The sequence below is a fragment of the Armigeres subalbatus genome, chromosome 1, assembly GCF_024139115.2.
Source record: "Armigeres subalbatus isolate Guangzhou_Male chromosome 1, GZ_Asu_2, whole genome shotgun sequence".
Classification (NCBI taxonomy): domain Eukaryota; kingdom Metazoa; phylum Arthropoda; class Insecta; order Diptera; family Culicidae; genus Armigeres; species Armigeres subalbatus.
The window spans coordinates 209,008,019-209,020,444 of record NC_085139.1 but is presented as its reverse complement, the minus strand read 5'-3'; the positions used below and the strand labels follow the sequence as shown (position 1 = coordinate 209,020,444).

Sequence of the window (12,426 nt, the reverse complement as noted above, 5' to 3'; positions counted from 1 at the left end):
ATGTAGCGTGACAGTAGAAAAAAGCCTATTCCCATTTGTAAACACGGAGAAACCAAAGAAACCGGAAGTTCCTCCAGGAATTCCTCCGTAAGTTCCTCCAGGAATTCCTCCGTAAGTTCCTCCAGGAATTCCTCCGGAAGTTCCTCCAGGATTTCCTCCGGAAGTTCCTCCAGGAATTCCTCCGGAAGTTCCTCCAGGAATTCCTCCGGAAGTTCCTCCAGGAATTCCTACGGAAGTTCCTCCAGGAATTCCTCCGGAAGTTCCTCCAGGAATTCCTCCGGAAGTTCCTCCAGGAATTCCTCCGGAAGTTCCTCCAGGAATTCCTCCGGAGTTCCTCCAGGAATTCCTCCGGAAGTTCCTCCAGGAATTCCTCCGGAAGTTCCTCCAGGAATTCCTCCGGAAGTTCCTCCAGGAATTCCTCCGGAAGTTCCTCCAGGAATTCCTCCGGAAGTTCCTCCAGGAATTCCTCCGGAAGTTCCTCCAGGAATTCCTCCGGAAGTTCCTCCAGGAATTCCTCCGGAAGTTCCTCCAGGAATTCCTCCGGAAGTTCCTCCAGGAATTCCTCCGGAAGTTCCTCCAGGAATTCCTCCGGAAGTTCCTCCAGGAATTCCTCCGGAAGTTCCTCCAGGAATTCCTCCGGAAATTCCTCCAGGAATTCCTCCGGAAGTTCCTCCAGGAATTCCTCCGGAAGTTCCTCCAGGAATTCCTCCGGAAGTTCTCCAGGAATTCCTCCGAAGTTCCTCCAGGAATTCCTCCGGAAGTTCCTCCAGAAATTCCTCCGGAAGTTCCTCCAGGAATTCCTCCGGAAGTTCCTCCAGGAATTCCTCCGGAAGTACCTCCAGGAATTCCTCCGGCAATTCTTCCAGGAATTTCTCCGGAAGTTCCTCCAGGAATTTCTCCGGAAGTTCCTCCAGGAATTCCTCCGGAAGTTCCTCCAGGAATTCCTCCGGAAGTTCCTCCAGGAATTCCTCCGGAAGTTCCTCCAGGAATTCCTCCGGAAGTTCCTCCAGGAATTCCTCCGGAAGTTCCTCCAGGAATTCCTCCGGAAGTTCCTCCAGGAATTCCTTTGGAAGTTACTCCGGGAATTCCTCCGGAAGTTCCTCCAGGAATTCCTCCGGAAGTTCCTCCAGGAATTCCTCCGGAAGTTCCTCCAGGAATTCCTCCGGAAGTTCCTCCAGGAATTCCTCCGGAAGTTCCTCCAGGAATTCCTCCGGAAATTCCTCCAGGAATTCCTCCGGAAGTTCCTCCAGGAATTCCTCCGGAAGTTCCTCCAGGAATTCCTCCGGAAGTTCCTCCAGGAATTCCTCCGGAAGTTCCTCCAGGAATTCCTCCGGAAGTTCACCACACGCTCGTTGGTAAGAAGGTTCCCATTTATGTCCTTACACATATCAGGCTGTGGCACGTGGCCCTTACGTGAACGGTTTAACTTCTTATAGAACTTCCGTGTGTTATTAGCGCGGTACAGCTGGTTCGTCTCTTCGCGGTTTCGATCTTCCTGCTGACGCTTTTTCCTCCGGAAAATCGAGTTTTGTCTGTTCCGCGCCTGTTTATATCGTGCCTCGTTCGCCCTCGTGCGGTATTGCAGCAATCTCGCCCATGCTGCATTCTTCTCTTCTACTAACTGCTCACATTCACCGTCATACCAGTCGTTTCTCTGATCCGGGGGCACCGTGCCAAGTGCAGCGGTTGCGGTGTTACCAATGGCGGATAGAATATCTCTCCAGTCATCTTCAAGAGACGCTGCGCCTAGCTGCTCTTCCGTTGGAAGTGCCACTTCCAGCTGCTGCGCGTATTCTTGGGCTAGTCTACCGTCTTGTAGCCGCCCAATGTTAAGCCGCGGCGTCCGACTTCGACGCGTGTTGTACACCGTCGAGAGTTTTGAGCGCAGGCATACTGCAACGAGGTAGTGGTCGGATTCAATATTCGCACTGCGGTAAGTGCGGACGTTCGTGATGTCGGAGAAGAATTTACCGTCGATTAGAACGTGGTCGATTTGGTTTTCCGTTCTTGGTTAGGTGATTTCCATGTGGCCTTGTGGATATTCTTGCGGGGAAAGAAGGTGCTTCTGACTACCATTCCGCGGGAGGCTGCGAAGTTTATGCATCGTTGGCCGTTGTCATTCGATACGGTGTGCAGACTATCCGGTCCGATGACCGATCTATACATTTCCTCCCTTCCTACCTGTGCGTTCATGTCACCGATGACGATTTTGACGTCCCGCAGTGGGCATCCATCGTATGTCTGCTCCAGCTGCGCGTAGAACGCTTCTTTCTCGTCGTCGGGTCTCCCTTTGTGTGGGCAGTGCACGTTGATGATGCTATAGTTGAAGAAACGGCCTTTAATCCTCAGCTTGCACATCCTTGCGTTGATTGGCTGCCACCCAATCACGCGTTGGCGCATCTTACCAGGCACTATTAAGCCGGTTCCCAGCTCGTTGGTGGTGCCACAGCTTTGGTAGAAGGTAGCCGCTCGATGCCCGCTTTTCCACACTTTCTGTCCTGTCCAGCAAATCTCCTGCAGCGCCACGACGTCGAAGTTGCGGGGATGTAATTCATCGCAGATCATCCTGTCGCAACCTGCGAAACCTAGCGACTTGCAGTTCCATGTTCCAAGCTTCCAATCGTGATCCTTTATTCGTCGCCTAGATCTTTGCCGATTATATCGAGTCGCATTATCTCTTATATTGTTCGTAATGATTGGTTTTCCAGGCGGCTTATTGGGCCTGCGCAAACCTCCTGTCTCGTCGGAGGGCCGTCGTGTCAGGGCTGTTTAGCGTCCCACCTAACACCAGGACTTGGGCTTGTGCGCTTTGAGCGGCACACGGTCGCTTTGGTGGGGCCTACTTGCGGTTACATGCAGCTTTTTCCACTGTCAAACCCCACCACATCCTAGGCAAGCCCCACAACTCGCAGATGGCCTGGGGAGGGATCGTCAAGCCCTTGGACATAGTCCCTGCTGCCCTTGATACAATAGGTACATACAATCATCAATAACAAACTTCCTTAACTATACTAAAGAGCAACTACAACTAACCGGCGCCTGCTTCTCAGTGCTGTAGTTGCGGGTGGTCGGGGTTAGTCGGCGACTAACAAGCTTTATATTTTGCTTCGAGTTAATTTTTATTTTCAAAATTATAATTTAAATTTTCTTAAAATGCTAGAGCAGTGTAACATGTATATTGTAACATTAGCTTACTTAATTTATGCAAGACGATGTGAAGCACTTTCCGTTGCCGGATATGATGTGATCCACAAAGGGGCTGTCCACAAACCACGTAGACCGAAATTTCACATTTTCAAACCCCCCCGTCCCCCCTAGTAGACTTTCGTAGACTTTTCCGAAACACATCCCCGCCCCTCCCCCCTTTGAAGTCTACGTAGACTTTTCTAAATTTTACAAAATATCACATGCGATTTTAAAAATATGGAGTTCAACCATGTTTCAAGCAATTCAGCTATCCAAATCCATTTCAGTATGTAAACATTACATATAAATTCGAATTTCGAACATAACAAAATTAAACTGAACCAAATTCAACAAAACAAAAATTAATTATAAACGTAATCAAATTTAATCGTTTGTCCATACTGCCGCTAACCGCAAGTCAGACTTATCTGGATATGGCGTCCATAAACAGATAAGTCTGACTTGCGGTTAGCGGCAGCATAGCTCCTGAAACCGAATCTCAAAGCCAATTTAATTTCTGTGAACTCGATTCATCATAGAGGTGAGCGCCACTTTTTTTTTCGCGTCATTGCCTCAAATCTGTAACGCAACTGAACTATAATTCTCCACGCCGGTTCAAATTTGAGCATGAGCATGATTGACCGCCCACGGTTGCTACTCCGTTATTGCCAGGTCAGCTGTAATTACACAGAGAACCAACAGATGATGTTTGGGACTAACATCATCCTCAATGTGTAAGAACTGATGACCACAAATTTAAGCAATACCAGCGCCAGCCGTGTCCGAATGCAGGTCAATTAGGGAATATGTAGGAAATTGTTGACGTGATACTCGCTTTGATGGAAGCCGACGAGTCATCTGCACTTCCACGAGAAATCACTGGGATGCTGGATATATGAGGTAGGGAGTGTAGCTGGGTTCGTTTTGGTAAACGGCATGCCGGGTGTAGCGTGTAGTATGATCGAGATTAAACAAAATACATTCAAACGCGCATTAATTTTACGACTTTCCGATCGCAAGCGAAAATTATTTGATAATTTCTATGAACGCGCGTTCGTTCTGCTTGCAAAATAAAACACGATCGGACGCAAACTAGTTTTTCTCGTTAATTAATTTATTCATTTGCAAAACGCAGAAAATAATTTGAAGACCGCGCAATCATTCTGCTAAAAGAAATACGTGGACAAGACTTGTATTTTACTTTACTCACCCGCACAACGCAGAACAAATATTTCGATGACCGCGCGAGCATTCTGCGTGCTGAAGGAAACACGAGCTAAGCTTTCTCGTTAAATAATTGATTCACCTGCGCTTAATAATTTATTCACGTAACGCAGAATAAATCTTTCGATGATCCCGCGATCGTCTTGCGGGCTGATAGAAACACGATCGGACGCGAACTCCGAAAATACGATTCAATCGGCACAATATTAGGTCACAATTTTATGTTGAATAGGAACAAGTATCAGACTCATTTCCAGCTCTAGCATTCCTAGAGCATATATTAAATTACACATTTTGAATATAGTGTACACTATGCTACAGAGAAGTCATAGAGAAAGAAATGTTGAGCGACAAAAAAATGTGAAACTTCAGAAGATAATGGGGTAATATGAAATTCGAGGTTTCAAATGCGCTAAAGAATTCTTTAAAGTGTACAGTACGTGAAAAACTACCAAAAAAGTTTTAGAACTAACAGATTGTCAAGGGAATTCAAAGTTATCAAATTTAGGCACGCGTTAAATAATAAAATCCATGTCTAATTGTTTTCTCTATGAAGGATCGTTTATCAAGTCCGTTGAGAATAAACATTTCTGACAAAAATAATAATACATATGATAATGTGAGGCAAAGGCAATGATAAAATCTTTCTAGGTGAAGAACCAATTTAGTCCTTTCCGATGTCCTTTCCTATTACACTTAACCAGCATATAACAGACCTTCCTATAACTCTACAGGAACACACTGAAGTCTGTACAAAGACTTATACAAAAATTGTATAATACCTCACAAGTATTGCTTGTAATAAATACCTAACTAAACGTACATTCCTAGTACAAAAAACTAGCAATCTTGCACAAGCCAACAGGCTTTCATATTAAATCAAATAGAAAATCTTACACCTGCTGGTTGGGTGTAACTTCTATATTTTAAGATTCAAGGGCAACGCTGCTAGATGGAATAGATTGAATTTCGTGGCAGCCAAATGACTTCCGGAAAACCCGCAATTTCCTTTGTTTTTTTTTATATTTGTGTCAAATTACCTGATCAAAATATGTATAATTTCAATATTTGCTTGAGAGTCTACTAGTGATGCTGGAACAAGTGCTGGAACCATTTCACGTAATATTATATTACAGAAGTTTGGCGAAATACTTCCGAATTCATGTTTAACGCAGAAAACTGAATGATGATTTTGTATTTTTTTTTTATCAAAACCACTAGGTTCTACCATAGATATAATTAATTAATATTAATTAATTAATATAATATAATTGGTTCTACTGAATTGGAAATAATCATTACGTACCTGTATCTGACTAAAATCTTACCAAAAAATGAACCCTGAGATTTAGAACCATTTTCCGGAGGTAGATGCGGAATCTAACGTCGTAGTTTATCCTAGTGAAATGGAATCATCCATTTTTCGGGTACTTTTATAAATAACTATAAACTTCCATATTCTATTACTTTAGAACACTTTTTTTTGCTTATTTTGAAATGTTTTGAACAGAAGAAACTTTTGGCGGAGACAAAAATACGTCCACCCAACATCACGACATACTTCGATCTCCATCTCCACGCCGGTTCAAATTTGTAGAAAAACGAACAATTTTCAGAACTTCCGAAAATTACGAGTTGAAATTCCGAGAATGTCAAGTTAACATTCCAATAAGTTTTTCTTGGAAATTTAGTATAATTTCCTGATTGTGTTCTGCATTGCGCGGCCAGTAATAAAATTAATCAGTTCTGTGCGTGATCTCTCTTGTATCGGACAGCAGAACGATCGCGCGGTCGGACGAATTATTGTGTTCTGCATTGCGCGGCCGGTAAAAATTAATCAGTTCTGTGCGTGATCTATCTTGTTTCGGACGGCAGAACGATCGCTCAGTCGGACAAATTATTGTGATCTGCATTGCGCGGCCGGTAATAAAATTTATCAGTTCTGTGCGTGATCTCTCTTGTGTTGGAGCGGGCTTGGTAGTCATATGGCTACTGCTTCTGCCTCATACGCAGGAGGTCGTGGGTTCAATCCCAGGTCCGTTCCATTCTCCTACTTTGTATCTTCCTCTATATTTCTCATGTTCTAGCAATCGCTAGAACTGGAAATGGTCTTTCATACCGTTTCCATTTGTAGTCCTATACCTTCAACTTGAGTATTCTAACAGTAATCTGCTAGAATTGGAAATGAACTATAGAGCTCGTTTCCTACATCCAATTAGAAATTCCATCAGTTACCTTCTCCTATCTATCACATTGGCAGCTCGTTAACCAAAACGGACCTCTGCCTCTCCAACCTAACCCAGAAATTCCAACAAATTCCGCATGAACTCGTGGCAAGTGCAGAGGTATATTCGGCTTGCAGTGGGCGAGTGATTCCCTACATTGACTTGCATTCTGACGTGGCAGGCGCCAGTATGACCTAACAAATGAGATCACCAGTGCTTGTACATTGAAGATGTGTGCTAGTCCCAAGCAAACATCTGTTGGTTCCCTGTGCAAGAACAGCTGATCTGGTCATAATGGAGTAGCAACTACGAGCAGTCAATCAAGCTCAAGCTCAAGAAATTTAGTAGAATTTCCTGATTGATAACCTTTAAAGTTTCCCGATAATACTCCAAAGAACTTTCCGTAAAAATTTCGATGCTTTTCTTAAAAATTCCATGCAATATGAAGAATTTTCAGTTGAGATTTTTGGTAAATTTCTCGTCAAAATTTCGAAAATAATTTTGTGAAAATTTTAAAGGCTTTCTTACAAAAATTGCAAATATTTTAGTTGTGGAAACTCAAAGAGTTTTTGGTGGGAAATTCAAATAATTTCTCGTTGAAATTTTCAACAATTTCTATAGCAATGCCAAAGATTTTCCATCGATGATTCCAAAGAATTTGCATTAGAACTCCCGAATAAATTGCCATAACATTTTTAATAATTTCCTGGACATTCCGAAGAGTTTCGCTTAATGTCTAAAGAGTTCCTCGCGAAAATTCCGAAGAATAACCGAAATTAAGCAAAGTTTCCCAAGGACTTCCTAGAAAATCTCCAGTTGAAATTCTGAAGGGCTTCTCGCGGAAATTACGGAGAATTTCCCTTACAAGTTTTTACGAATGTCTTTTGGAAATTCAAATGACTTTTTCTTTGATGTTCCAAAATGCTTCCTTTGTAAATTCCAAAGAATTGTCCGTTGAAGTATGACATAATTTCCCGTGAAAATTCTCAAAAACTGCCTGTCGTTTCTATAGAAGTTCCTGCCAAAAATCATATTCTAGTAGAATTTGCAATAAAATCCGAGAGGAAATTTAAAAAAAAACGAAAGTTTTTATAGATAATTTTCCTGCTCAACATAGAAGAGAGTTCAGTGCGTGATTTCTCTTGTTTCGGACTGCATAACGATGACGCGATCGGCCGAAATATTTGTTCTGCATTGCGCGGCCGGTAATAAAAATCAGTTCAGTGCGTGATTTCTCTTGTTTCGGACTGCAGAACGATGACGCAATCGGCCGAAATATTTGTTCTGCATTGCGTAGCCGGTAATAAAAATCAGTTCAGTGCGTGATTTCTCTTGTTTCGGACTGCAGAATGATCGCGCGATCGTCAGGAATGAAATAAAGTATCTATCTTGTGTTCGGTGGCTCATGCGCATGTCGCGCGCGGTCGAAAAAAGCGAGTTCTTCAATAGTTTGCTGTAGCCATCGAACAAGTGAGTACAGAGTGCTGCGCTTCCGTGCGGTCGTCCAAAACGCGAATCTCCTTAGCTTTCATATGCCACCGGGCGTGCATGTTTTTTAACTTTTAACTCGTATTAGTGTCATTTCCCATCCCATAGATCGCATCGCTTACCAAAGTGAATCCAGATAAATTATCCTTTGTAACTAAGACGATATCCTATCCCAAGACAATCGTGGAGATGCAGAGGTATACTCGGTCTCTAGTAGCAACGAGAGTCGGACTAACAATCCTTCCATTCCTATATGACCGTAAGGACGTGGCCGGCGCCGTTATTGACTTTAAATATTTGAGCTCCCGAAACGTGTACATTGAGAATGGGTAGTTAATCCCAAGCCCCATTCATTGTGTTCTCTGTACAATTTCGCAAGTTCAGTCAATCACGGAGTAGCAACTACGAATTGTGCGGTCATAATGCTCATGCTCATGCTCATGCTCATAATTTTCCTGCTCAACATAGAAGAATTTCTAAGTAAAATCCGTGATAGTTATAAGCCGTGGTTCAGCAAAAAAAACCTTTAAAATCAAACAAGTGAACTTCCTACAAAACTGCTGCATAAATTGTTATAAAAAAGTCTACATGGACTTTTGGTATACCCCCCCGTCCCCCTTCGTAGACTAACGTAGACTTTTTTGAAACCCCTCCCCCCCTCTCAAGAGTCTACGTGGTTTATGGACGGCCCCAAAGAGGAATATTAAAATAGTGCACATTTGAGCTCGAACATAACCTGTCGAGGCGTTTATACAAGTATTTATCAATCAGCACGAAGGCGACTGCAGTGAAAATTTGAGTCCAAACGTGACCAGCATGGAGGCGCCTGCAGTGAACATTTGAGTCCAAACTTGACCTGTCGAGACGTTCATATTGGATCAAGTACTTATCAAACAGCATTGATGCGTCTGAAGTGCAAATTGGAGTCCAAACGTGACCAGCATGGAGGTGCCTGCAGTAAAAATTGAGTTCAACATAACCTAACGCGATGAGAAAAATTCTTTAAATCTCCGACGCAGCGTCTGATAAGGCAAATTGAAGTCGAAGACAGTATCCATTTACGATCTACTGCAAAGCGCCGCACATTACCTGATATTCCAACAGGAGTTTCCGAAAGAATTCCTTTAGGAACTTTTGGAGGAATCTGGAGGAATGTCCAGAGAAATTTCTTGATGAACTTCCTAGCAAACTTGTGGAGGAACATCCTAAGGGATTCGTAGAGGAACTTCTGAAGAATTTTCGAAAAATGTTGGCGCTTGAAATTAGTTCACGCCGACTCACGCCACCGCAAATCACCTTTGGCGTGACACCGCCACGCCGCCGCCTGTATAATTTCAATCGGCGCACAGGTCTATTGTGCATTGGTTTAAAGATACCGAAACTATAACACCGTGTTTCACTTAAACGTGCTCTCGCAGACTCCACACAATGCCCGTCGGGTAGTTTCGGCAAATTATGGAAGATCGTGCTTCTTTTGCCAGAAGCGACACGTGTGATAGACAAGTGCACGATCTAACAAGTACTAACTATTCAGCTTCACCGTCCCGAGAATTCATAAAAATCATACAATGATTGCCAGGTGGCTACTCCATGTTCTTTGTAAATTGGTTAAAGAACTGGCCATGAAATACAGAAGAAGAATGTTCTGTCCGGTCTCTTCGCCTTGTAAGTCCGGTCTGTGGCCTTGTAAGTAAGTCGTAGCCACTTGCCGAAAATTGTACTACCGAACCGAAGTATCTTCAAAATTTGATGGCAAAAATGGACGAGTGTAGGATAAACAAATCGTGGAAGAAGCACTTCAAGGAACACCTGAATGGCACAGGGAGCAAAGTCAGTAATAGTCACGACAGTGGAGGAGATGCAGTTTCTGTTTTTTGAACAGCGAATCTTCTCTTCTTCTTCATTGGCATTATATCTCACACTGGGACATTGCCGCCTCGCAGCTTAGTGTTCATTAAGCACTTCTACAGTTATTAACTGCGAGGGTTCTAAGCCAGGTTATCATTTTTGCATTCGTATATCATGAGGCTAACACGATGATACTTTTATGCCCAGGGAAGTGGAGACAATTTCCGAAAATTGTCTAGACTGGCACCGGGAATCGAACCCAGCCACTCTCAGCATGGTCTTGCTTTGTAGCCGCGCATCTTACCGCACGGCTAAGGAGGGCCTTAGCGAATCGAACGGAAATAAAAGAAACTGGAATATACAATTAATCGCATTTGTATTTTATTTAACTCGTCCTGCTAAAGAAAAGATCAAACCTTACTTAACAGCGCGCTTCGATATTTCCTCATCGATCCATCGATTAAAGTAGCGCACCTGACTGAACACCGGAGGATCATTGGCTAGACCGCAATTCACTCCGTACGACATCACTCCCGTTAACTGGTCGTCGCAATACAACGGAGATCCCAAGTTTCCACTGCAGGCCGCATTTGTACTCTGAAACAGATTTCCTCCACACAACATACTTTCCCGGACTCGACCCTCGTGAATGTAGGCCTCGTTGCACAAGTCTCGATCGAGAATCTCCACCTCCAGATACTTCTGGACCGAAACAATCTTGCCATCTGTGGTCTGTGAAGAAATTGTTCGACCATCTAAGTACCACTTGATAAGTACAAATAACAAATATTTTATAGATACCGTTCGCTGAATGCCCCATCCCGGTAACTGACATGATGCCTCATTCGGGACGATCCGCTTCCTACGAATCGCCACATCAACTGTATTGGAAGGAAGCTCGAACTTACGATCCAGACGTAGCAGTGCAATATCGTTCCTCAGATTGAATTCGGTGAAGTTTTGGTGGACGATCAACTCCACCACACCTCTGGTTTGCCGATCCACAGACTCCGGATAGATGTTCAAATCACCAGCAATGACTTCCACATGTGCTGGCAGATGCGTGCCATTTCTATCGAGCACACATTGTGCTAAGGTGAGAACGAACTCCGGATGGATAACTGCCGCGCCGCAGTAGCTCAGCGTTGGGGTTGTGATGAACGCAGCGGAAGGAAACCTGCCCCACGATGATTCGGTGCCTCCCACCAGGAGGGGATCTTCGAAGGCGGTTGACACGCTCAACGAGATCACGGCACCGATAAATATAACTGTGAAAGCCATCCCGATTAGTTGCGATCCGAATCGTCACTGGCGGTCGGCGCTTATGCTGTCAAAATGTATAACCGATGCGAGGCAATTGGCGGCGCATCGGCAAGGGTGCTATCTTATCATTTATGAACGGTAGCAGTCAATCAGAGTGTCATACTATGTCTAGAACTAATTTATAATTGTAGCGATGAGTTGGGGGAAGAGAACATCAATGAAAGACCCGGGCAAGGCAACGCGAAGGTATCGATTCTTTCGTAGACTGGTTGTAATAGAAACTGTATACGTCAAACGGGGAGTTCTTATTCACATTAGTTAGAAGTAATGGATAACAATGTGACTCAGGTGTCAGTTTTTAGCCTCACTTGGGGTGGATTGAAGTAGAAATTGTGTAGTGCATAAACAATCCAAAATACAGGAGTATAGGACAGAATGACCATGACTAGCAAAATTTAATCAAAATTTAAATGATCATTGATCTGTGACATATCAACCGTTTCTTTGGTTCTGCCCGGGTTCGATGGGAATATTCATCTAGTTATGGAAACAGGGTCAAATTCATTTTCAGACGATTGTACCCCGTTTGGCGTAATTGCCGTTTTGCATGAGGTCATTTGGCATAATTGTTGTTTTAGCTGTTTAATGGATAAGTAAGATTTGTTGAGGCATTCAGTTACGTGGTTTCCTTCATATGGATAATACATTATAATTGAAAACGGGATTGTATGGCGTGACAAATTAAGAATAAAGAAGCTTCCTGTCAAAACGGGACCATTTTAAATGTTGACGCACCTACCAGCAAGATAGAATAGCATTAAATTAAATTGACATTGGATGGATCTTTTGTTTTTCATGTAAGGGAAAGCTAGAAAACTTGCCCATTTCTCCCTTTTATTAGCAAACGGTTTCTAAGAAAGGATCATATCTCCCTTTGGATTGAACCGAGTAAACCAAATGCTTGAATTGAAAGAAGAAACCATTTGGACTCTATGATACTACCCACAAATCCATTACCCATAATGCCATTACCTCGAAGGCCACTACTCCGAACGCCATTACCCCGAGTAGGATACTACCACGAATTAGTCCTGATTTCAAGTTTATAGTTTATATCAATGAAAAAAAGTTTAATCAATAGATCCAATTTTGCGAGTTGGTTTTCACGCTCTACTTTTATAAAAATAGAACA

The 12,426-nt window shown here is 43.3% G+C and overlaps 1 protein-coding gene across 1 annotated transcript; it reads right to left on the bottom strand.

The window, feature by feature from the left end:
- Nucleotides 1-10,328: 10,328 nt before the first annotated feature.
- LOC134210356 (trypsin-2-like) lies at nt 10,329-11,259 on the bottom strand. Its single transcript, XM_062686412.1, has 2 exons — nt 10,773-11,259; nt 10,329-10,703 (listed from the first exon to the last, which is right to left on the bottom strand). The coding sequence occupies exons 1-2, from the start codon at nt 11,250-11,252 to the stop codon at nt 10,389-10,391; spliced, it is 795 nt and encodes a 264-aa protein (XP_062542396.1). The 5' UTR covers nt 11,253-11,259; the 3' UTR covers nt 10,329-10,388.
- Nucleotides 11,260-12,426: the final 1,167 nt, after the last annotated feature.

Excerpts from the sequence above, each read along its gene's own strand:
- LOC134210356 (XM_062686412.1), bottom strand. The coding sequence starts at position 11,252 with ATGGCTTTCACAGTTATATTTATCGGTGCCGTGATCTCGTTGAGCGTG. Across the intron at positions 10,704-10,772 it reads GATGGGGCATTCAGCGAACG|ACCACAGATGGCAAGATTGT; the intron begins GTATCTATAAAA and ends ATTTCTTCACAG.